This window comes from Oncorhynchus masou, chromosome 12, assembly GCF_036934945.1.
Source record: "Oncorhynchus masou masou isolate Uvic2021 chromosome 12, UVic_Omas_1.1, whole genome shotgun sequence".
Classification (NCBI taxonomy): Eukaryota; Metazoa; Chordata; class Actinopteri; order Salmoniformes; family Salmonidae; genus Oncorhynchus; species Oncorhynchus masou.
In genome coordinates, this window is record NC_088223.1 from 95,007,772 (window position 1) to 95,032,098 (window position 24,327).

At 37.5% G+C, this 24,327-nt stretch overlaps 1 protein-coding gene across 1 annotated transcript; it reads left to right on the plus strand.

Annotated features, from left to right (window-relative positions):
• Window positions 1–23: 23 nt before the first annotated feature.
• Window positions 24–5,020, plus strand: LOC135551093 (HEAT repeat-containing protein 6-like). Its single transcript, XM_064982500.1, has 3 exons — window positions 24–144; window positions 2,942–3,146; window positions 3,677–5,020. The coding sequence occupies exons 1-3, from the start codon at window positions 88–90 to the stop codon at window positions 4,306–4,308; spliced, it is 894 nt and encodes a 297-aa protein (XP_064838572.1). The 5' UTR covers window positions 24–87; the 3' UTR covers window positions 4,309–5,020.
• Window positions 5,021–24,327: the final 19,307 nt, after the last annotated feature.

A 24,327-nucleotide genomic window follows, 5' to 3' on the forward strand; every position in this document is an offset into this window, starting at 1 on the left:
CCTCTCCTCTTCCCTCTGCTCTCTCTCCCTCTCTTCCCTCCTCTCAGGGGATGTGTTGGGGAAGTTTTCCAGGAGGAGTTGTCTGATATGCTGGTGCTCCAGATGCTTCAGTCAGCCACCAAGGCTGCTTTTGACAAGGACAGGGTGAGAACCAGATTATTCAGAAAGTATCCAGACCTCTTAAACCACATTTTGTTACGTTACAGCCTTATTCTAAAATTTCATCATCAATCTAGAAGATTTTGGAAGTCGATGTCTGGTAACAGTAATGTTAATGAATTACTATCATGTGTATTGAAGGACTCTGTTGCTATATATGACAACTGAAATGCTGAATTGTTTCAATGAGCACTTTGTATCATCTGGTAGACTGTTTGATTCAGTGCCCCTTGTCTCTGTACAACCCTGTGTGGATGAACCAGTGAGAGCTGGTCAAACTTTTAGCTTTTTGCCATTCTCAGTGCAGGTGGTACATAAAGCCCTGAAATCCTTAGATCAGAGAAAGCCTGCAGGTCCTGATCTTCTTGATCCCTGCTTTTTAAATCTGGCAGCTGATTTCATAGCTGAACCACTTACATATCTGTTCAATCTAACCCTGGAATGTAATGAAATTCCAAAGATCTGGAAATCAGCATTTGTCCGACCAGTTTTAAAAGGGGGAGATCCAACTCTTTTAAATAATTATAGGCCAACCTCAAAGCTTTCACCCCTGGTGAAAATACTTGAAACACGTGTAAGTGAACAGCTAAACGAGTTTTTATTTACTAACTCTATTTCATCAATATACCAATCGGGCTTCAGGATGAAGCATAGCACAATTACAGCAGCCATCAAGGTTGTAAATAATATTATTGAAGCCCTTGACAAAAAACAGCACTGTCTCACTTTTTACTGATCTCTCTAAGGCTTTTGATACAGCTGATCATGCTATACTAAGGCAGACATTGTCGAGTGTAGGTCTTTCGGAGCATGCAGTTGCATGGTTTGCTAACTATCTATCGGATATAACTCAGTGCACTCTGTTTGATGGGCTCATGTCTATTAAATTGTCTGTCTGTAATGGTGTGCCCCAGGGCTCTATACTTGGTCCCCTCTTATTCACTATTTACAGTTGAAGTCGGAAGTTTACATACACTTAGGTTGGAGTCATTAAAACTCGTTTTTCAACCACTCCACAAATGTCTTGTTAACAAACTGTAGTTTTGGCAAGTCGATTAGGACATCTACTTTGTGCATGACACAAGTAATTTTTCCAACAATTGTTTACAGATTATTTCACTGACAATTCACTGTTTCACAATTCCAGTGGGTCAGAAGTTTACATACACTAAGTTGACTGTGCTTTTAAACAGCTTGGAAAATTCCAGAAAATGATGTCATGGCTTTAGAAGCTTCTGATAGGCTAATTGACATAATTTGAGTCAATTGGAGGTGTGGATGTATTTCAAGGCCTACCTTGACACTCAGTGCCTCTTTGCTTCACATCATGGGAAAATCAAAAGAAATCAGCCAAGACTTCAGAAAATAATTGTATACCTCAACAAGTCTGATTCATCCTTGGGAGCAATTTCCAAATGCCTGAAGGTACCATGTTCATCTGTACAAACAATAGTACGCAAGTATAAACACCATGGGACCACGCAGCCGTCATACCGCTCAGGAAGGAGACTCGTTCTGTCTCCTAGAGATGAATGTACTTTTGTGCGAAAAGTGCAAATCAATCCCAGAACAACAGCAGAGGACCTTGTGAAGATGCTGGAGGAAACAGGTACCAATTATCTATATCCACAGTGAAACGAGTCCTATATCGACATAATCCTCTGTCCTGATGAAACAAAAATAGAACTGTTTGGCCATCATGTCCATCGTTTTGTTTGGAGAAAAAATGGGCAGGCTTGCAAGCCGAAGAACACCATCCCAAACGTGAAACATGGGGGTGGTAGCATCATGTTGTGGGGGTGCTTTGCTGCAGAAGGGACTGGTGCACTTCACAAAATAGATGGCATCATGAGGAAGGAGAATTCTGTGGATATATTGAAGCAACGTCTCAAGACATCAGTCAGGAAGTTAAAGCTTGGTCGCAAATGGGTGTTCCAAATGGACAATGAACCCAAGCATACTTTCAAAGTTGTGTCAAAATGGCTTAAGGACAACGAAGTCAAGGTATTGGAGTGGCCATCACAAAGCCCTGACCTCAATCTTATAGAAAATGTGTGGGCAGAACTGAAAAAGTGTGTGCAAGCAAGGAGACCTACAAACCTGACTCAGTTACACCAGCTCTGTCAGGAGGAATGGGCCAAAATTCACCCAATTTATTGTGGGAAGGTTGTGGAAGGCGACCTGAAACGTTTGACCCAAGTTAAACAGTTTAAAGGCACCACATGTCTCACCACATTCCAGAGTGCAGATCTCTTCACCTGCAGCACTCTGGGTCTGGTTGAGGGGCTGTTGTTGAGCTGGACTATGTTTTTGTGTTGACTGGAGTGTGTTCATCTGCTATTCCAGCTCCACCTGCCTTACCTCCAGCTGGGTGAATTTATCCTTCATGTCAATGAGAGAGTAGTACTCTGTGATGGGAGCTTTGACACCTCTCACTTCACACGGTTTTTCTTCTTGCCTTTAAAAATAGCTTCATACTAAATATTACTCAGTTCCAGGTTGGATGCTATTCTCAGGTTTATTTTTCTTTGGTTTGCCAGAGCATTTGCTGTATCGTTCTTGGGAATAAGAATATTTGGTAGTAGGAGTCCTTCCAGAAAATTTTAGGTTTGGAGTTTTGATTTGGAGTGAAGGCTATGTTGTGGAGGGTAGTATCCTGTATATGTCCTGGTGACATAGTTTATCCGACTCTAAATCTATCTTTGTGTAAAAACATGGTGAAACATTCAGGAGCTCATCTGCTCATGTCCTTCTCTCTTTCTCTGTATTCTCTCTCCTCCAGGTTAAGAGTAATGCGGTGCGTGCGTTGGGGAACCTGCTCCACTTCCTGTCTGTCAGTCAGCTGACCCGGCCAGGGTTCCAGCGCCCCCTGGAGGAGGCGGTCAGCGCACTGGTCACCACAGTCCAATCAGAAGCCACGATGAAGGTCCGCTGGAATGCCTGCTACGCCCTGGGCAACGCCTTCAGGAACCCTGCCCTGCCACTCGGTACACACTGCTCTGACCCTAGTTCACACAGCCTTTCTGTTGGCCTCAACCTTCACTCTCTCAATCTCTCTCTCAATCTCTCTCAATCTCTCTCTCGATCTCTCTCACTCCCTTGCTCTCTCTCTCTCTCTCTCTCTCTCTCTCTCTCTCTCGATCTCTCTCACTCCCTTGCTCTCTCTCGATCTCTCTCACTCCCTTCTCTCGATCTCTCTCACTCCCTTGCTCTCTCTCGATCGCTCTCTCTCTCTCTCTCACTCCCTTGCTCTCTCTCGATCTCTCTCACTCCCTTGCTCTCTCTCGATCTCTCTCACTCCCTTGCTCTCTCTCTCTCTCTCTCTCTCTCTCTCGATCTCTCTCACTCCCTTGCACTCTCTCTCTCTCGATCTCTCTCACTCCCTTGCTCTCTCTCTCGATCTCTCGATCTCTCTCTCTCACTCCCTTGCTCTCTCTCTCTCTCGATCTCTCTCACTCCCTTGCACTCTCTTGCTCTCTCTCTCGATCTCTCTCACTCCCTTTTTCTCTCTCTCCAGATTCTGCTTCCTGGTCCGGCGATGCGTTTTCCGCTCTCTGCTGTGTTGTCACTTCCTGTCAGAACTTCAAGGTGCGCATCAAGTCTGCCGCTGCCCTCTCCGTCCCCGCCTGCCGTCATTGCTACGGTGATGCGGAGCGGTTCGGGGATGTTTGGCGCTCACTGGCCGCGGCATTGGAACACAGCGAGGAGACGCAGGACTTCCTGGAGTACCGCTACTGTTCCTCTCTCCGACACACACTCACACACACCCTCACACACCTGCTACGACTCAGCCAATCACAGGACATGCCCGCCCTGGGGATGTCGCTCATCATGGAGGAGTGCAGGGGCTTCAAGGAACACTTGGTAAAATACCTGAGAGGGGAGGGGGGGACGGACGGAGGGAGAGGAGGAGGGACGGAAGGAGGGAGAGGAGAAACAGAGGGGGAGAGAGAGCGAAAGGGGGAGGAGAGAGTGAGGACTCTGGGAGAGACGCTGGAGAGACTGAGGAGTCTTTGTGTAGATGGGGAGGAAGAGGGTGATGAAGGGAGGGATAGAGGAGAAGAAGAGAGGAGTGCGTTGGTGGTGGTTGCATTTCTGGAGGACGTTCTGAGGAGTTGTGAGGAGCTGAAGGTCTCCCACTCAGATTGATCTCTAACCCCACACTGTAGCCCAACTCTTGTTTCTCTCCTCATTCCCCCCATTTAGGAGCAGGATTTGCATGATGGACAAGAGGGGGAGTTTCCACCATATCCCTCACAACAGTCCATTGTAATGAATGAGTGCATAATTCAGGAAGGAAGAGGGGGAACAGAATGGTTCAGGACAGAGAGACTACCTGTTTCTGGGTTCAGGTGTAGAAGTGTCGACTGTGGAACGGTAAACTGTCACCTGTCCCAGTGTTTTAATTTTATTCAGCTTACAAAGTAATAAATCAATTATTAATGATGTTAAAGCAGATGGTCTTCTACCGCTAATACTGTTCTCATTAGTACTACTGCTGTTATTATAGTACTATAAGGGATAACACTGCTATTATAGAATTACAGTACTGTTATTACTGTTATATTACAATACTTTTGCTGTAGAAGTTGATTATATAACATTACTTTTGCTGTATAAGTTGATTATATAACATTACTTTTGGTGTAGAAGTTGATTATATAACATTACTTTTGGTGTAGAAGTTGATTATATAACATTACTTTTGCTGTAGAAGTTGATTATATAACATTACTTTTGGTGTAGAAGTTGATTACAGAACTGTTATTAGTTATATGATTACAGTACTAGCGCATTATTGTTATTTGTGCTGTGTGTTTATCATTAAACCGGACCAGCGGGCGCTAGCCTCTATCCCTGATCCCGCGTCCGTGTTATTGATGGTCAATAGCTGACACCTCTACCTCATCAACCCTGTTGTTACCGACCTGTGGCTCATATCTACTGTATATATTATAATATGACAGACCAGCTAGATCTGCTGTCTCTAATATATTATGACAGACCAGCTAGATCTACTGTCTCTATTATATTATGACAGACCAGCTAGATCTGCTGTCTTCTATTATATTATGACAGACCAGCTAGATCTACTGTCTCTATTATATTATGACAGACCAGCTAGATCTACTGTCTCTATTATATTATGACAGACCAGCTAGATCTATCTCTAGTCTTACAAATTATTCACCTTCTGACATCAGACAGACCAGATCACTTTACAATAGTGCATCTAAATCTATGTCTCTATTATATTATGAGAGGATTGCTTTATCCTATCCTAGGTATTCCTATTATATTATGACAGACCAGCTTCTACTGTCTCCGGAAGGTGGTGATTGACTCCAGCTGCTGTCCTGGCGTCGTGAGGGAGTTTGTTCCACCATTGGGGGCAGACCAGCGAGTTTTGATCTGAGCGGGAACTGTACTTCCTCATGGTATGACAGACCAGCTGGATCTACTGTCTCTATTATATTATGACAGACCAGCTAGATCTACTGTCTCTATTATATTATGATATGACAGACCAGCTAGATCTACTGTCTCTATTATATTATGACAGACCAGCTTCTACTGTCTCTATTATATTATGACAGACCAGATCTACTGTCTCTATTATATTATGACAGACCAGCTAGATCTACTGTCTCTATTATATTATGTCAGACCAGCTAGATCTACTGTCTCTATTATATTATGACAGACCAGCTAGATCTACTGTCTCTATTATAATTATGACAGACCAGCGAGATCTACTGTCTCTATTATATTATGACAGACCAGCTAGATCTACTGTCTCTATCTACAGACCAGCTCTACTATTATATTATGACAGACCAGCTAAGATCTACTGTCTCTATTATATTATGACAGACCAGCTAGATCTACTGTCTCTATTATATTATGACAGACCAGCTAGATCTACTGTCTCTATTATATTATGACAGACCAGCTCTACTGTCTCTATTATATTATGACAGACCAGCTAGATCTACTGTCTCTATTATATTATGACAGACCAGCTAGATCTACTGTCTCTATTATATTATGACAGACCAGCTAGATCTACTGTCTCTATTATATTATGACAGACCAGCTAGATCTACTGTCTCTATTATATTATGACAGACCAGCTAGATCTACTGTCTCTATTATATTATGACAGACCAGCTAGATCTACTGTCTCTATTATATTATGACAGACCAGCTAGATCTACTGTCTCTATTATATTATGACAGACCAGCTAGATCTACTGTCTCTATTATATTATGACAGACCAGCTAGATCTACTGTCTCTATTATATTATGACAGACCAGCTAGATCTACTGTCTCTATTATATCTATGACAGACCAGCTAGATCTACTGTCTCTATTATATTATGACAGACCAGCTAGATCTACTGTCTCTATTATATATATGACAGACCAGCTAGATCTACTGTCTCTATTATATTATGACAGACCAGCTAGATCTACTGTCTCTATTATATTATTATGACAGACCAGACCAGCTAGATCTACTGTCTCTATTATATTATGACAGACCAGCTAGATCTACTGTCTCTATTATATTATGACAGACCAGCTAGATCTACTGTCTCTATTATATTATGACAGACCAGCTAGATCTACTGTCTCTATTATATTATGACAGACCAGCTAGATCTACTGTCTCTATTATATTATGACAGACCAGCTAGATCTACTGTCTCTATTATATTATGACAGACCAGCTAGATCTACTGTCTCTATTATATTATGACAGACCAGCTAGATCTACTGTCTCTATTATATTATGACAGACCAGCTAGATCTACTGTCTCTATTATATTATGACAGACCAGCTAGATCTACTGTCTCTATTATATTATGACAGACCAGCTAGATCTACTGTCTCTATTATATTATGACAGACCAGCTAGATCTATCTATTATATTATGACAGACCAGCTAGATCTACTGTCTCTATTATATTATGACAGACCAGCTAGATCTACTGTCTCTAAAATATTATGACAGACCAGCTAGATCTACTGTCTCTATTATATTATGACAGACCAGCTAGATCTACTGTCTCTATTATATTATGACAGACCAGCTAGATCTACTGTCTCTATTATATTATGACAGACCAGCTAGATCTACTGTCTCTATTATATTATGACAGACCAGCTAGATCTACTGTCTCTATTATATTATGACAGACCAGCTAGATCTACTGTCTCTATTATATTATGACAGACCAGCTAGATCTACTGTCTCTATTATATTATGACAGACCAATACAGCTACTGTCTCTATTATATTATGACAGACCAGCTAGATCTACTGTCTCTATTATATTATGACAGACCAGCTACTGATCTACTGTCTCTATTATATTATGACAGACCAGCTAGATCTACTGTCTCTATTATATTATGACAGACCAGCTAGATCTACTGTCTCTATTATATTATGACAGACCAGCTAGATCTACTGTCTCTATTATATTATGACAGACCAGCTAGATCTACTGTCTCTATTATATTATGACAGACCAGACAGACCAGCTTAGATCTACTGTCTCTATTATATTATGACAGACCAGCTAGATCTACTGTCTCTATTATATTATGACAGACCAGCTAGATCTACTGTCTCTATTATATTATGACAGACCAGCTAGATCTACTGTCTCTATTATATTATGACAGACCAGCTAGATCTACTGTCTCTATTATATTATGACAGACCAGCTAGATCTACTGTCTCTATTATATTATGACAGACCAGCTAGATACACTGTCTCTATTATATTATGACAGACCAGCTAGATCTACTGTCTCTATTATATGACAGACCAGCTCTACTGTCTCTAGATCTACAGTCTCTATTATATTATGACAGACCAGCTAGATCTTCTGTCTCTATTATATTATGACAGACCAGCTAGATCTACTGTCTCTATTATATTATGACAGACCAGACCAGCTAGATCTACTGTCTCTATTATATTATGACAGACCAGCTAGATCTACTGTCTCTATTATATTATGACCAGACCAGCTAGATCTACTGTCTCTAGACCAGCTAGATCTACTGTCTCTATTATATTATGACAGACCAGCTAGATCTACTGTCTCTATTATATATTATGACAGACCAGCTAGATCTACTGTCTCTATTATATTATGACAGACCAGCTAGATCTACTGTCTCTATTATATTATGACAGACCAGCTAGTCTCTACTGTCTACTGTTCTATATATATGACAGACCAGCTAGATCTACTGTCTCTATTATATTATGACAGACCAGCTAGATCTACTGTCTCTATTATATTATGACAGACCAGCTAGATCTACTGTCTCTATTATATTATGACAGACCAGCTAAATCTACTGTCTCTATTATATTATGACAGACCAGCTAGATCTACTGTCTCTATTATATTATGACAGACCAGCTAGATCTACTGTCTCTATTATATTATGACAGACCAGCTAGATCTACTGTCTCTATTATATTATGACAGACCAGCTAGATCTACTGTCTCTATTATATTATGACAGACCAGCTAGATCACTGTCTCTATTATATTATGACAGACCAGCTAGATCTACTGTCTCTATTATATTATGACAGACCAGCTAGATCTACTGTCTCTATTATATTATGACAGACCAGCTAGATCTACTGTCTCTATTATATTATGACAGACCAGCTATATCTACTGTCTCTATTATATTATGACAGACCAGCTAGATCTACTGTCTCTATTATATTATGACAGACCAGCTAGATCTACTGTCTCTATTATATTATGACAGACCAGCTAGATCTACTGTCTCTATTATATTATGATAGACAAGATATATCTACTGTCTCTAATATATTATATCAGACCAGCTAGACCTACTGTCTCTATTATAATATGACAGACCAGTTTAGATCTACTGTCTCTATTATATTATGACAGACCAGCTCAATCTACTGTCTCTATTGTATTATGACAGTCCAGCTAGATCTACTGTCTGTATTATAATTTGACAGACCAGATAGATCTACTGTCTCTATTATAATATGAGTGACCAAATAGATCTCCTGTCTCTATTATATTATTACAGACCAGCTAAATCTACTTTTTCTATTATATTATGACAGACCAGCTAGATCTTCTGTCTCTATTGTATTATGACAGACCAGCTAGATCTACTGTCTCTATTATATTATGACAGACCAGCTAGATCTACTGTCTCTATTATATTATGACAGACCAGCTAGATCTACTGTCTCTATTATATTATGACAGACCAGCTAGATCTACTGTCTCTATTATATATAGACCAGCTAGATCTAGACCAGCTATTCTGTCTACCAGCTGTCTCTATATATATTATGACAGACCAGCTAGATCTACTGTCTCTATTATATTATGACAGACCAGCTAGATCTACTGTCTCTATTATATTATGACAGACCAGCTAGATCTTCTGTCTCTATTATATTATGACAGACCAGCCGATCTACTGTCTCTATTATATTATGACAGACAGATCTACTGTCTCTATTATATTATGACAGACCAGCTAGATCTACTGTCTCTATTATATTATGACAGACCAGCTAGATCTACTGTCCTCGATTATTGGCACTGATCTACTGTCTCTATTATAATATGACAGACCAGCTAGATCTACTGTCTCTATTATATTATGACAGACCAGCTAGATCTACTGTCTCTATTATATTATGACAGACCAGCTAGATCTACTGTCTCTATTATATTATGACAGACCAGCTAGATCTACTGTCTCTATTATATTATGACAGACCAGCTAGATCTACTGTCTCTATTATATTATTATGACAGACCAGCTAGATCTATGTCTCTATTATATTATGACAGACCAGCTAGATCTCTGTCTCTATTATATTATGACGTCTCTAATATATTATGACAGACCAGCTAGATCTACTGTCTCTATTATATTATGACAGACCAGCTATATCTACTGTCTCTATTATATTATGACAGACCAGCTAGATCTAATATTATGACAGACCAGCCCTACTGTCTCTATTATGACAGACCAGCTAGATCTACTGCTCTATTATACTCTACTCTCTCTATTATATTATGACAGACCAGCTAGATCTTCTGTCTCTATTATATTATGACAGACCAGCTAGATCTACTGTCTCTATTATATTATGACAGACCAGCTAGATCTTCTCTATTATATTATGACAGACCAGCAATCTACTGTCTCTATTATATTATGACAGACCAGCAAGATCTACTGTCTCTATTATATTATGACAGACCACTACCTTGTATCCAGATTTCCCTCTCGCTATCATCCAGCTAGATCTACTTCCCACAGACCAGCTAGATCTACTGTCTCTATTATATTATGACAGACCAGCTAGATCTACTGTCTCTAATATATATGACAGACCAGCTAGATCTACTGTCTCTTCCATATTATGACAGACCAGCTAGATCTACTGTCTCTATTATATTATCAGACCAGCTATCTGTCTCTATTATATTATGACAGACCAGCTTCTACTGTCTCAGACCAGCTATCCTATATTATGACAGACCAGCTAGATCTACTGTCTCTATTATATTATGACAGACCAGCTAGATCTACTGTCTCTATTATATTATGACAGACCAGCTAGATCTACTGTCTCTATTATATTATGACAGACCAGATCTACTGTCTCTATTATATTATGACAGACCAGCTAGATCTACTGTCTCTATTATATTATGACAGACCAGCTAGCTACTGTCATCTACTTTCTCTATTCTATTTATGACAGACCAGCTAGATCTCTGTCTCTATTATATTATGACAGACCAGCTATGACTGTCTATATTATATTATGACCAGCTAGATCTACTGTCTCTATTATATTATGACAGACCAGCTAGATCTACTGTCTCTATTATATTATGACAGACCAGCTAGATCTACTGTCTCTGAGATGACTAGATCTATGACCAGACAGACCAGCTAGATCTACTGTCTCTATTATATTATGACCAGACTCTATTATATTATGAGACCAGCTAGATCTACTGTCTCTATTATATTATGACAGACCAGCTAGATCTACTGTCTCTATTATATTATGACAGACCAGCCCTACTATATTATGACAGACCAGCTAGATCTACTGTCTCTAGATGACAGACCAGCTAGATCTGTCTCTATTATATTATGACAGACCAGCTAGATCTATCTATTATATTATGACAGACCAGCTAGATACCCTGTCTCTATTATATTATGACAGACCATTCTCTATTATATTATGACAGACCAGCTAGATCTTCTGTCTCTATTATATTATGACAGACCAGCTAGATCTACTGTCTCTATTATATTATGACAGACCAGCTAGATCTACTGTCTCTATTATATTATGACAGAGCAGATCTACTGTCTCTATTATATTATGACAGACCAGCTTCTGAAATCTACTGATCTCTATGTCTCTATTATATTATGACAGACCAGCTAGATCTACTGTCTCTATTATATTATGACAGACCAGCTGATCTACTGTCTCTATTATATTATGACAGACCAGCTATCTACTCAGTTATGACAGACCAGCAAGATCTTGTCCTATTATATATGACAGACCAGCTAGATCTACTGTCTTATTATATTATGACAGACCAGCTAGATCTACTGTCTCTTCTCTGTATATTATATTATGACAGACCAGCTAGATCTACTGACAGACCAGCTAAATCTACTGTCTCTATTATATTATGACAGACCAGCTTCTAGATCTATTATATTATGACAGACCAGCTCTCTACTTATATATATGACAGACCAGCAGATCTACTGTCTCTATTATCAGACCAGCTATCTATTGGGCATATCTACTGTCTCTATTATATTATGACCAGCGCTATTGCGTCTACTCTGTATTATGACAGACCAGCTAGATCTACTGTCTCTATTATGACAGACCAGCTAGATCTCTGTCTCTATTATATTATGACAGACCACTAGATCTTCTGTCTCTATTATATGTGACCCTAGACTCTGTCTCTAGATCTACTGTCTCTATTATATTATGACAGACTCTGCATAATCTACTGTCTCTCCTATATTATGACAGACCAGCTAGATCTACTGTCTCTATTATATTATGACAGACCAGCTAGATCTATGTCTCTATGTCTATATTATGACAGACCAGCTAGATCTACTGTCTCTATTATATTATGACAGACCAGCTAGATCTACTGTCTCTATTATATTATGACAGACCAGCTAGATCTACTGTCTCTATTATATTATGACTGCTGTATGTCTATATTATGACAGACCAGCTAGATCTACTGTCTCTATTATATTATGACAGACCAGCTAGATCTACTGTGACAGACCAGCTAGATCTACTGTCTCTATTATATTATGACAGACAGACCTCTATTATATTATGCTAGATCTACTGTCTCTATTATACCCTGTCTTCTCTATTATATTATGACAGACCAGCTAGATCTACTGTCTCTATTATATTATGACAGACCAGCTAGATCTACTGTCTCTATTATATTATGACAGACCAGATCTATCTACTATTATAATATGACAGACCAGCTAGATCTACTGTCTCTATTATATTATGACAGACCAGCAGATCTACTGTCTATTATGATCAGACCAGCAGATCTACTGTCTCTATTATATTATGACAGACCAGCTAGATCTACTGTCTCTATTATATTATGACAGACCAGCTAGATCTACTGTCTCTATTATATTATGACAGACCAGCTAGATCTACTGTCTCTATTATATTATGACAGACCAGCTAGAGACCAGCTCTACTGTCTTATATTATGACAGACCAGCTAGATCTATGTCTCTATTATATTATGACAGACCAGCTAGATCTACTGTCTCTATTATATTATGACAGACCAGCTAGATCTCTCTATTATATTATGACAGACCAGCTAGACCCTACACCTGTCAAATAATGACAGACCAGCGATCTCATCCATTATATTATCTGGCAGACCAGCTAGATCTACTGTCTCTATTATATTATGACAGACCAGCTAGATCTACTGTCTCTATTATATGACAGACAGATTATATTATGACAGCCAGCTAGATCTACTGTCTCTATTATATCTACTGTCTCTCCCTATGACAGACAGATCTACTGTCTCTATTATAATATGACAGATCACCAGCTAGATCTACTGTCTCTATTATATTATGACAGACCAGCTAGATCTACTGTCTCTATTATATTATGACAGACCAGCTCTTCTAGTCTCTATTATATTATGACAGACAGACCTGTCTCTATTATAGCTAATATTATGACAGATCAGCTATTGTAAATATGGCTATGACAGACCAGCTAGATCTACTGTCTCTATTATATTATGACAGACCAGCTGGATCTACTGTCTCTATTATATTATGCTAGATCTACTGTCTCTATTATTATGACAGACCAGCTAGATCTACTGTCTCTATTATATTATGACAGACCAGCTAGATCTACTGTCTCTATTATATTATGACAGACCAGCAAGATCTACTGTCTCTATTATATTATGACAGACCAGCTAGATCTACTGTCTCTATTATATTATGACAGACCAGCTAGATCTACTGTCTCTATTATATTATGACAGACCAGCTAGATCTACTGTCTCTAATATATTATATCAGACCAGCTCGACCTACTGTCTCTATTATATTATGACAGACCAGCTAGATCTACTGTCTATATTATATTATGACAGACCAGCTAGATCTGCTGTCTCTATTATATTATGACAGACCAGCTAGATCTACTGTCTCTATTATATTATGACAGACCAGCTAGATCTACTGTCTCTATTATATTATGACAGACCAGCTAAATCTACTGTCTCTATTATATTATGACAGACCAGCTAGATCTACTGTCTCTATTATATTATGACAGACCAGCTAGATCTACTGTCTCTATTATAACATGACAGACCAGCTAGATCTACTGTCTCTATTATATTATGACAGACCAGCTAGATCTACTGTCTCTATTATATTATGACAGACCAGCTAGATCTACTGTATCTATTATATTATGACAGACCAGCTAGATCTACTGTCTCTATTATATTATGACAGACCAGCTAGATCTACTGTCTCTATTATATTATGACAGACCAGCTAGATCTACTGTCTCTATTATATTATGACAGACCAGCTAGATCTTATGTCTCTATTATATTATGACAGACCAGCTAGATCTACTGTCTCTATTATATTATGACAGACCAGCTAGATCTACTGTCTCTATTATATTATGACAGACCAGCTAGATCTACTGTCTCTATTATATTATGACAGACCAGCTAGATCTACTGTCTCTATTATATTATGACAGACCAGCTAGATCTACTGTCTCTATTATATTATGACAGACCAGCTAGATCTACTGTCTCTATTATATCTGACAGACCAGCTCTACTGTCTCTATTATATTATGACAGACCAGCTAGATCTACTGTCTCTATTATATTATGACAGACCAGCTAGATCTACTGTCTCTAATATATTATGACAGACCAGCTAGATCTACTGTCTCTATTATATTATGACAGACCAGCTAGATCTACTGTCTCTATTATATTATGACAGACCAGCTAGATCTACTGTCTCTATTATATTATTATGACAGACCAGCTAGATCTACTGTCTCTATTATATTATGACAGACCAGCTAGATCTACTGTCTCTATTATATTATGACAGACCAGCTAGATCTACTGTCTATTATATTATGACAGACCAGCTAGATCTACTGTCTCTATTATATTATGACAGACCAGCTAGATCTACTGTCTCTATTATATTATGACAGACCAGCTAGATCTACTGTCTCTATTATATTATGACAGACCAGCTAGATCTACTGTCTCTATTATATTATGACAGACCAGCTAGATCTACTGTCTCTATTATATTATGACAGACCAGCTAGATCTACTGTCTCTATTATATTATGACAGACCAGCTAGATCTACTGTCTCTATTATATTATGACAGACCAGCTAGATCTACTGTCTCTATATTATATTATGACAGACCAGCTAGATCTATATTATATTATGACAGACCAGCTCTATATATCTATATTATACATGACAGACAGCTAGATCTACTGTCTCTATTATATTATGACAGACCAGCTAGATCTACTGTCTCTATTATATTATGACAGACCAGCTAGATCTACTGTCTCTATTATATTATGACAGACCAGCTAGATCTACTGTCTCTATTATATTATGACAGACCAGCTAGATCTACTGTCTATATTATATTATGACAGACCAGCTAGATCTACTGTCTCTATTATATTATGACAGACCAGCTAGATCTACTGTCTCTATTATATTATGACAGACCAGCTAGATCTACTGTCTCTATTAAATATCGACAGACCAGCTAGATCTACTGTCTCTATTATATTATGACAGACCAGCTCGATCTACTGTCTCTATTATATTATGATCTACTGTCTCTATTATATTATGACAGACCAGCTAGATCTACTGTCTCTATTATATTATGACAGACCAGCTAGATCTACTGTCTCTATTATATTATGACAGACCAGCTAGATCTACTGTCTCTATTATATTATGACAGACCAGCTAGATCTACTGTCTCTATTATATTATGACAGACCAGCTAGATCTACTGTCTCTATTATATTATGACAGACCAGCTAGATCTACTGTCTCTATTATATTATGACAGACCAGCTAGATCTACTGTCTCTATTATATTATGACAGACCAGCTAGATCTACTGTCTCTATTATATTATGACAGACCAGCTAGATCTACTGTCTCTATTATATTATGACAGACCAGCTAGATCTACTGTCTCTATTATATTATGACAGACCAGCTAGATCTACTGTCTCTATTATATTATGACAGACCAGCTAGATCTACTGTCTCTATTATATTATGACAGACCAGCTAGATCTACTGTCTCTATTATATTATGACAGACCAGCTAGATCTACTGTCTCTATTATATTATGACAGACCAGCTAGATCTATTATGACAGACCAGCTAGATCTACTGTCTCTATTATATTATGACAGACCAGCTAGATCTACTGTCTCTATTATATTATGACAGACCAGCTATATCTACTGTATATATTATAATATGACAGACCAGCTAGATCTACTGTCTCTATTATAACATGACAGATCAGTTTAGATCTAATGTCTCTAATATATTATGACAGATCAGCTTGGTCTGCTGTCTCTATTATATTATGACAGACCAGCTTGACCTACTGTCTCTATTATATTATGACAGACCAGCTAGATCTACTGTATATATTATATTATGACAGACCAGCTAGATCTACTGTCTCTATTATATTATGACAGACCAGCTAGATCTACTGTCTCTATTATATTATGACAGACCAGCTAGATCTACTGTCTCTATTATAATTTGACAGACCAGCTAGATCTACTGTCTCTATTATAATATGACAGACCAGCTAGATCTACTGTCTCTATTATAATATGACAGACCAGCGCGATCTACTGTCTCTATTATATTATGACAGACCTGCTCGATCTTCTGTCTCAGTCCAGCAAGATCTTATGTCTCTATTATATTATGACAGACCAGCGAGATCTACTGTCTCTAATATATTATGACAGACCAGCGAGATCTATTGTCTCTATTATATTATGGCAGACCAGCTCGATCTACTGTATATATTATATTATGACAGACCAGCTATATCTACTGCATATATTATAATATGACAGACCAGCTAGATCTACTGTCTCTATTATATTATGACAGACCAGCTAGATCTATTGTCTCTATTATATTATGACAGACCAGCTAGATCTACTGTATATATTATATTATGACAGACCAGCTAGATCTACTGTCTCTATTATATTATGACAGACCAGCTGATCAGAGACCAGCTAGATCTACTGTCTCTATTATATTATGACAGACCAGCTAGATCTACTGTCTCTATTATATTATGACAGACCAGCTAGATCTACTGTCTCTATTATATTATGACAGACCAGCTAGATCTACTGTCTCTATTATATTATGACAGACCAGCTAGATCTACTGTCTCTATTATATTATGACAGACCAGCTAGATCTACTGTCTCTATTATATTATGACAGACCAGCTAGATCTACTGTCTCTATTATATTATGACAGACCAGCTAGATCTACTGTCTCTATTATATTATGACAGACCAGCTAGATCTACTGTCTCTATTATATTATGACAGACCAGCTAGATCTACTGTCTCTATTATATTATGACAGACCAGCTAGATCTACTGTCTCTATTATATTATGACAGACCAGCTAGATCTACTGTCTCTATTATATTATGACAGACCAGCTAGATCTACATTCTACTGTATTATATTATGACAGACCAGCTAGATCTACTGTCTCTATTATATTATGACAGACCAGCTAGATCTACTGTCTCTATTATATTATGACAGACCAGCTAGATCTACTGTCTCTATTATATTATGACAGACCAGCTAGATCTACTGTCTCTATTATATTATGACAGACCAGCTAGATCTACTGTCTCTATTATATTATGACAGACCAGCTAGATCTACTGTCTCTATTATATTATGACAGACCAGCTAGATCTACTGTCTCTATTATATTATGACAGACCAGCTAGATCTACTGTCTCTATTATATTATGACAGACCAGCTAGATCTACTGTCTCTATTATATTATGACAGACCAGCTAGATCTACTGTCTCTATTATTATGACAGACCAGCTACCTGCTCTCTTTATGTCTCAGACCAGCAAGATCTACTGTCTCTATTATATTATGACAGACCAGCTAGATCTACTGTCTCTATTATATTATGACAGACCAGCTAGATCTTACTGTCTCTATTATATTATGACAGACCAGCTAGATCTACTGTCTCTATTATATTATGACAGACCAGCTAGATCTACTGTCTCTATTATATTATGACAGACCAGCTAGATCTACTGTCTCTATTATATTATGACAGACCAGCTAGATCTCTCTGTCTCTATTATATATTATGACAGACCAGCTAGATCTACTGTCTCTATTATATTATGACAGACCAGCTAGATCTACTGTCTCTATTATATTATGACAGACCAGCTAGATCTACTGTCTCTATTATATTATGACAGACCAGCTAGATCTACTGTCTCTATTATATTATGACAGACCAGCTAGATCTACTGTCTCTATTATATTATGACAGACCAGCTAGATCTGTCTCTATCTCCAGCTAGATCTACTGTCTCTATTATATTATGACAGACCAGCTAGATCTACTGTCTCTATTATATTATGACAGACCAGCTAGATCTGTCTGTCTCTATTATATTATGACAGACCAGCTAGATCTACTGTCTCTATTATATTATGACAGACCAGCTAGATCTACTGTCTCTATTATATTATGACAGACCAGCTAGATCTACTGTCTCTATTATATTATGACAGACCAGCTAGATCTACTGTCTCTATTATATTATGACAGACCAGCTAGATCTACTGTCTCTATTATATTATGACAGAACAGCTAGATCTACTGTATCTATTATAATATGACATACCAGGTAGATCTACTGTCTCTATTATATTATGAACGACCAGCTAGATCTACTGTCTCAATTATATGATTACACACCAGCTGGATCTGCATTCTGTATTATATTATCACAGACCATCTAGATCTGCTGTCTCTAATATATTACGACAGACCAGCTAGATCTACTGCCTCTATTATATTATGACAGACCAGCTAGATCTACTGTCTCTATTATATTATGACAGACCAGCTAGATCTGCTGTCTCTATTATATTATGACAGACCAGCTAGATCTACTGTCTCTATTATATTATGACAGACCAGCTAGATCTACTGTCTCTATTATATTATGACAGACCAGCGAGATCTACTGTCTCTATTATATTATGACAGACCTGCTAGATCTTCTGTCTCAGACCAGCAAGATCTACTGTCTCTATTATGATATGACAGACCAGCTAGATCTACAATCTCTAAAATATTATGACAGACCAGCTGGATCTACTGTCTCTATTATTTTATGACAGACCAGCTAGATCTACTGTCTCTATTATATTATGACAGACCAGCTAGATCTACTGTCTCTATTATATTATGACAGACCAGCTAGATCTACTGTCTCTATTATATTATGACAGACCAGCTAGATCTACTGTCTCTATTATATTATGACAGACCAGCTAGATCTACTGTCTCTATTATATTATGACAGACCAGCTAGATCTACTGTCTCTATTATAAAATGACAGACCAGCTAGATCTACTGTCTCTATTATATTATGACAGACCAGCTAGATCTACTGTCTCTATTATATTATGACAGACCAGCTAGATCTACTGTCTCTATTATATTATGACAGACCAGCTAGATCTACTGTCTCTATTATATTATGACAGACCAGCTAGATCTACTGTCTCTATTATATTATGACAGACCAGCTAGATCTACTGTCTCTATTATATTATGACAGACCAGCTAGATCTACTGTCTCTATTATATTATGACAGACCAGCTAGATCTACTGTCTCTATTATATTATGACAGACCAGCTAGATCTACTGTCTCTATTATATTATGACAGACCAGCTATTATATACTGACATACTGTATATATATGACAGACCAGCTAGATCTACTGTCTCTATTATATTATGACAGACCAGCTAGATCTACTGTCTCTATTATATTATGACAGACCAGCTAGATCTACTGTCTCTATTATATTATGACAGACCAGCTAGATCTACTGTCTATATTATAATATGACAGACCAGCTAGATCTACTGTCTCTATTATATTATGACAGACCAGCTATATCTACTGTCTTTAATATATTATGACAGACCAGCTAGAGTACGGTCTCTATTATATTATGACAGACCAGCTTGGTCTACTGTCTCTATTATATTATGACAGACCAGCTAGATCTACTGTCTCTATTATATTATGACAGACCAGCTAGATCTACTGTCTCTATTATATTATGACAGACCAGCTAGATCTACTGTCTCTATTATATTATGACAGACCAGCTAGATCTACTGTCTCTATTATATTATGACAGACCAGCTAGATCTACTGTATATATTATATTATGATAGACCAGCTAGATCTGCTGTCTCTATTATATTATGACAGACCTGCTCGATCTTCTGTCTCAGTCCAGCAAGATCGACTGTCTCTATTATATTATGACAGACCAGTGAGATCTACTGTCTCTATTATATTATGACAGACCAGCTAGATCTACTGTCTCTATTATATTATGACAGACCAGCTAGATCTACTGTCTCTATTATATTATGACAGACCAGCTAGATCTACTGTCTCTATTATATTATGACAGACCAGCTAGATCTACTGTCTCTATTATATTATGACAGACCAGCTAGATCTACTGTCTCTATTATATTATGACAGACCAGCTAGATCTACTGTCTCTATTATATTATGACAGACCAGCTAGATCTACTGTCTCTATATTATGACAGACCAGCTAGATCTACTATGACAGACCAGCTAGATCTACTGTCTCTATTATATTATGACAGACCAGCTAGATCTACTGTCTCTATTATATTATGACAGACCAGCTAGATCTACTGTCTCTATTATATATTATGATCTACTGTCTCTATTATAGACAGAGCTAGATCTACTGTCTCTATTATATTATGACAGACCAGCTAGATCTACTGTCTCTATTATATTATGACAGACCAGCTAGATCTACTGTCTCTATTATATTATGACAGACCAGCTAGATCTACTGTCTCTATTATATTATGACAGACCAGCTAGATCTACTGTCTCTATTATATTATGACAGACCAGCTAGATCTACTGTCTCTATTATATTATGACAGACCAGCTAGATCTACTGTCTCTATTATATTATGACAGACCAGCTAGATCTACTGTCTCTATTATATTATGACAGACCAGCTAGATCTACTGTCTCTATTATATTATGACAGACCAGCTAGATCTACTGTCTCTATTATATTATGACTGACCAGCTTGATCTACTGACTCTATTATATTATGACAGACAAGCTAGATATACTCTCTCTATTAAATTATGACAGACCAGCTTGATCTACTGTCTCTATTATATTATGACAGACCAGCTAGATCTACTGTCTCTATTATATTATGACAGACCAGCTAGATCTACTGTCTCTATTATTTTATGACAGACCAGCTAGATCTACTGTCTCTATTATATTATGACAGACCAGCTAGATCTACTGTCTCTATTATATTATGACAGACCAGCTAGATATACTGTCTGTATTATACTATGACAGACCAGCTAGATCTACTGTCTCTATTATATTATGAGACCAGCTAAATCTAATGTCTCTAGACAGACAGCTAGATCTACTGTCTCTACTGTCTCTATTATATTATGACAGACCAGCTCTAGATCAGACCAGCTAGATCTCTATTATATTATGACAGACCAGCTATTATATATATTATATTATGACAGACCAGCTAGATCTACTGTCTCTATTATATTATGACAGACCAGCTCTAGATCTACTGTCTCTATTATATTATGACAGACCAGCTAGATCTACTGTCTATTATATTATCCAGCTAGACTAGACCAGCTAGATCTACTGTCTCTATTATATTATGACAGACCAGCTATATCAGACTGTCTACTGTCTATTATATTATGACAGACCAGCTAGATCTACTGTCTCTATTATATTATGACAGACCAGCTAGATCTACTGTCTCTATTATATTATGACAGACCAGTTAGATCTACTGTCTCTATTATATTATGACAGACCAGCTAGATCTACTGTCTCTATTATATTATGACAGACCAGCTAGATCTACTGTCTCTATTATATTATGACAGACCAGCTAGATCTACTGTCTCTATTATATGATGACAGACCAGCTGGATCTACTGTCTCTATTATATTATGACAGACCAGCTAGATCTACTGTCTCTATTATATTATGACAGACCAGCTAGATCTACTGTCTCTATTATATTATGACAGACCAGCTAGATCTACTGTCTCTATTATATTATGACAGACCAGCTAGATCTACTGTCTCTATTATATTATGACAGACCAGCTAGATCTACTGTCTCTATTATATTATGACAGACCAGCTAGATCTACTGTCTCTATTATATTATGACAGACCAGCGAGATCTACTGTCTCTATTATATTATGACAGACCTGCTAGATCTTCTGTCTCAGACCAGCAAGATCTACTGTCTCTATTATATTATGACAGACCAGCGAGATCTATTGTCTCTATTATATTATGGCAGACCAGCTAGATCTACTGTCTCTATTATATTATGACAGACCAGCTAGATCTACTGTCTCTATTATATTATGACAGACCAGCTAGATCTACTGTCTCTATTATATTATGACAGACCAGCTAGATCTACTGTCTCTATTATATTATGACAGACCAGCTAGATCTACTGTCTCTATTATATTATGACAGACCAGCTAGATCTACTGTCTCTATTATATTATGACAGACCAGCTAGATCTACTGTCTCTATTAAAACATGACAGACCAGCTAGATCTACTGCCTCTACCAGCTAGATCTACTGCCTCTATATATTATGACAGACCAGCTAGATCTACTGTCTTTATTATATTATGACAGACCAGCTAGATCTACTGTCTGACAGACCATTATATTATATTATGACAGACCAGCTAGATCTACTGTCTCTATTATATTATGACAGACCAGCTAGATCTACTGTCTCTATTATATTATGACAGACCAGCTAGATCTACTGTCTCTATTATATTATGACAGACCAGCTAGATCTACTGTCTCTATTATATTATGACAGACCAGCTAGATCTACTGTCTCTATTATATTATGACAGACCAGCTAGATCTACTGTCTCTATTATATTATGACAGACCAGCTATATCTACTGTCTCTATTATATTATGACAGACCAGCTAGATCTACTGTCTCTATTATATTATGACAGACCAGCTAGATCTACTGTCTCTATTATATTATGACAGACCAGCTAGATCTACTGTCTCTATTATATTATGACAGACCAGCTAGATCTACTGTCTCTATTATATTATGACAGACCAGCTAGATCTACTGTCTCTATTATATTATGACAGACCAGCTAGATCTACTGTCTCTATTATATTATGACAGACCAGCTAGATCTACTGTCTCTATTATATTATGACAGACCAGCTAGATCTACTGACAGACCAGCTACTCTACTGTCTCTATTATATTATGACAGACCAGCTAGATCTACTGTCTCTATTATATTATGACAGACCAGCTAGATCTACTGTCTCTATTATATTATGATGACAGACCAGCTAGATCTACTGTCTCTATTATATTATGACAGACCAGCTAGATCTACTGTCTCTATTATATTATGACAGACCAGCTAGATCTACTGTCTCTATTCTCTATATTATGACAGACCAGCTAGATCTACTTTCTCTATTATATTATGACAGACCAGCTAGATCTACTGTCTCTATTATATTATGACAGACCAGCTAGATCTACTGCCTCTATTATATTAAGACAGATCAGCAAGATCTACTGTCTATATTATAACATGACAGATCAGTTTAGATCTACTGTCTATAATATATTATGACAGATCAGCTTGGTCTGCTGTCTCTATTATATTATGACAGACCAGCTAGATCTACTGTCTCTATTATATTATGACAGACCAGCTAGATCTACTGTCTCTATTATATTATGACAGACCAGCTAGATCTACTGTCTCTATTATATTATGACAGACCAGCTAGATCTACTGTCTCTATTATATTATGACAGACCAGCTAGATCTACTGTCTCTATTATATTATGACAGACCAGCTAGATCTTCTTCTGTCTCTAGTAGCAAGATCTACTGTCTCTATTATATTATGACAGACCAGCGAGATCTACTGTCTCTATTATATTATGACAGACCAGCTA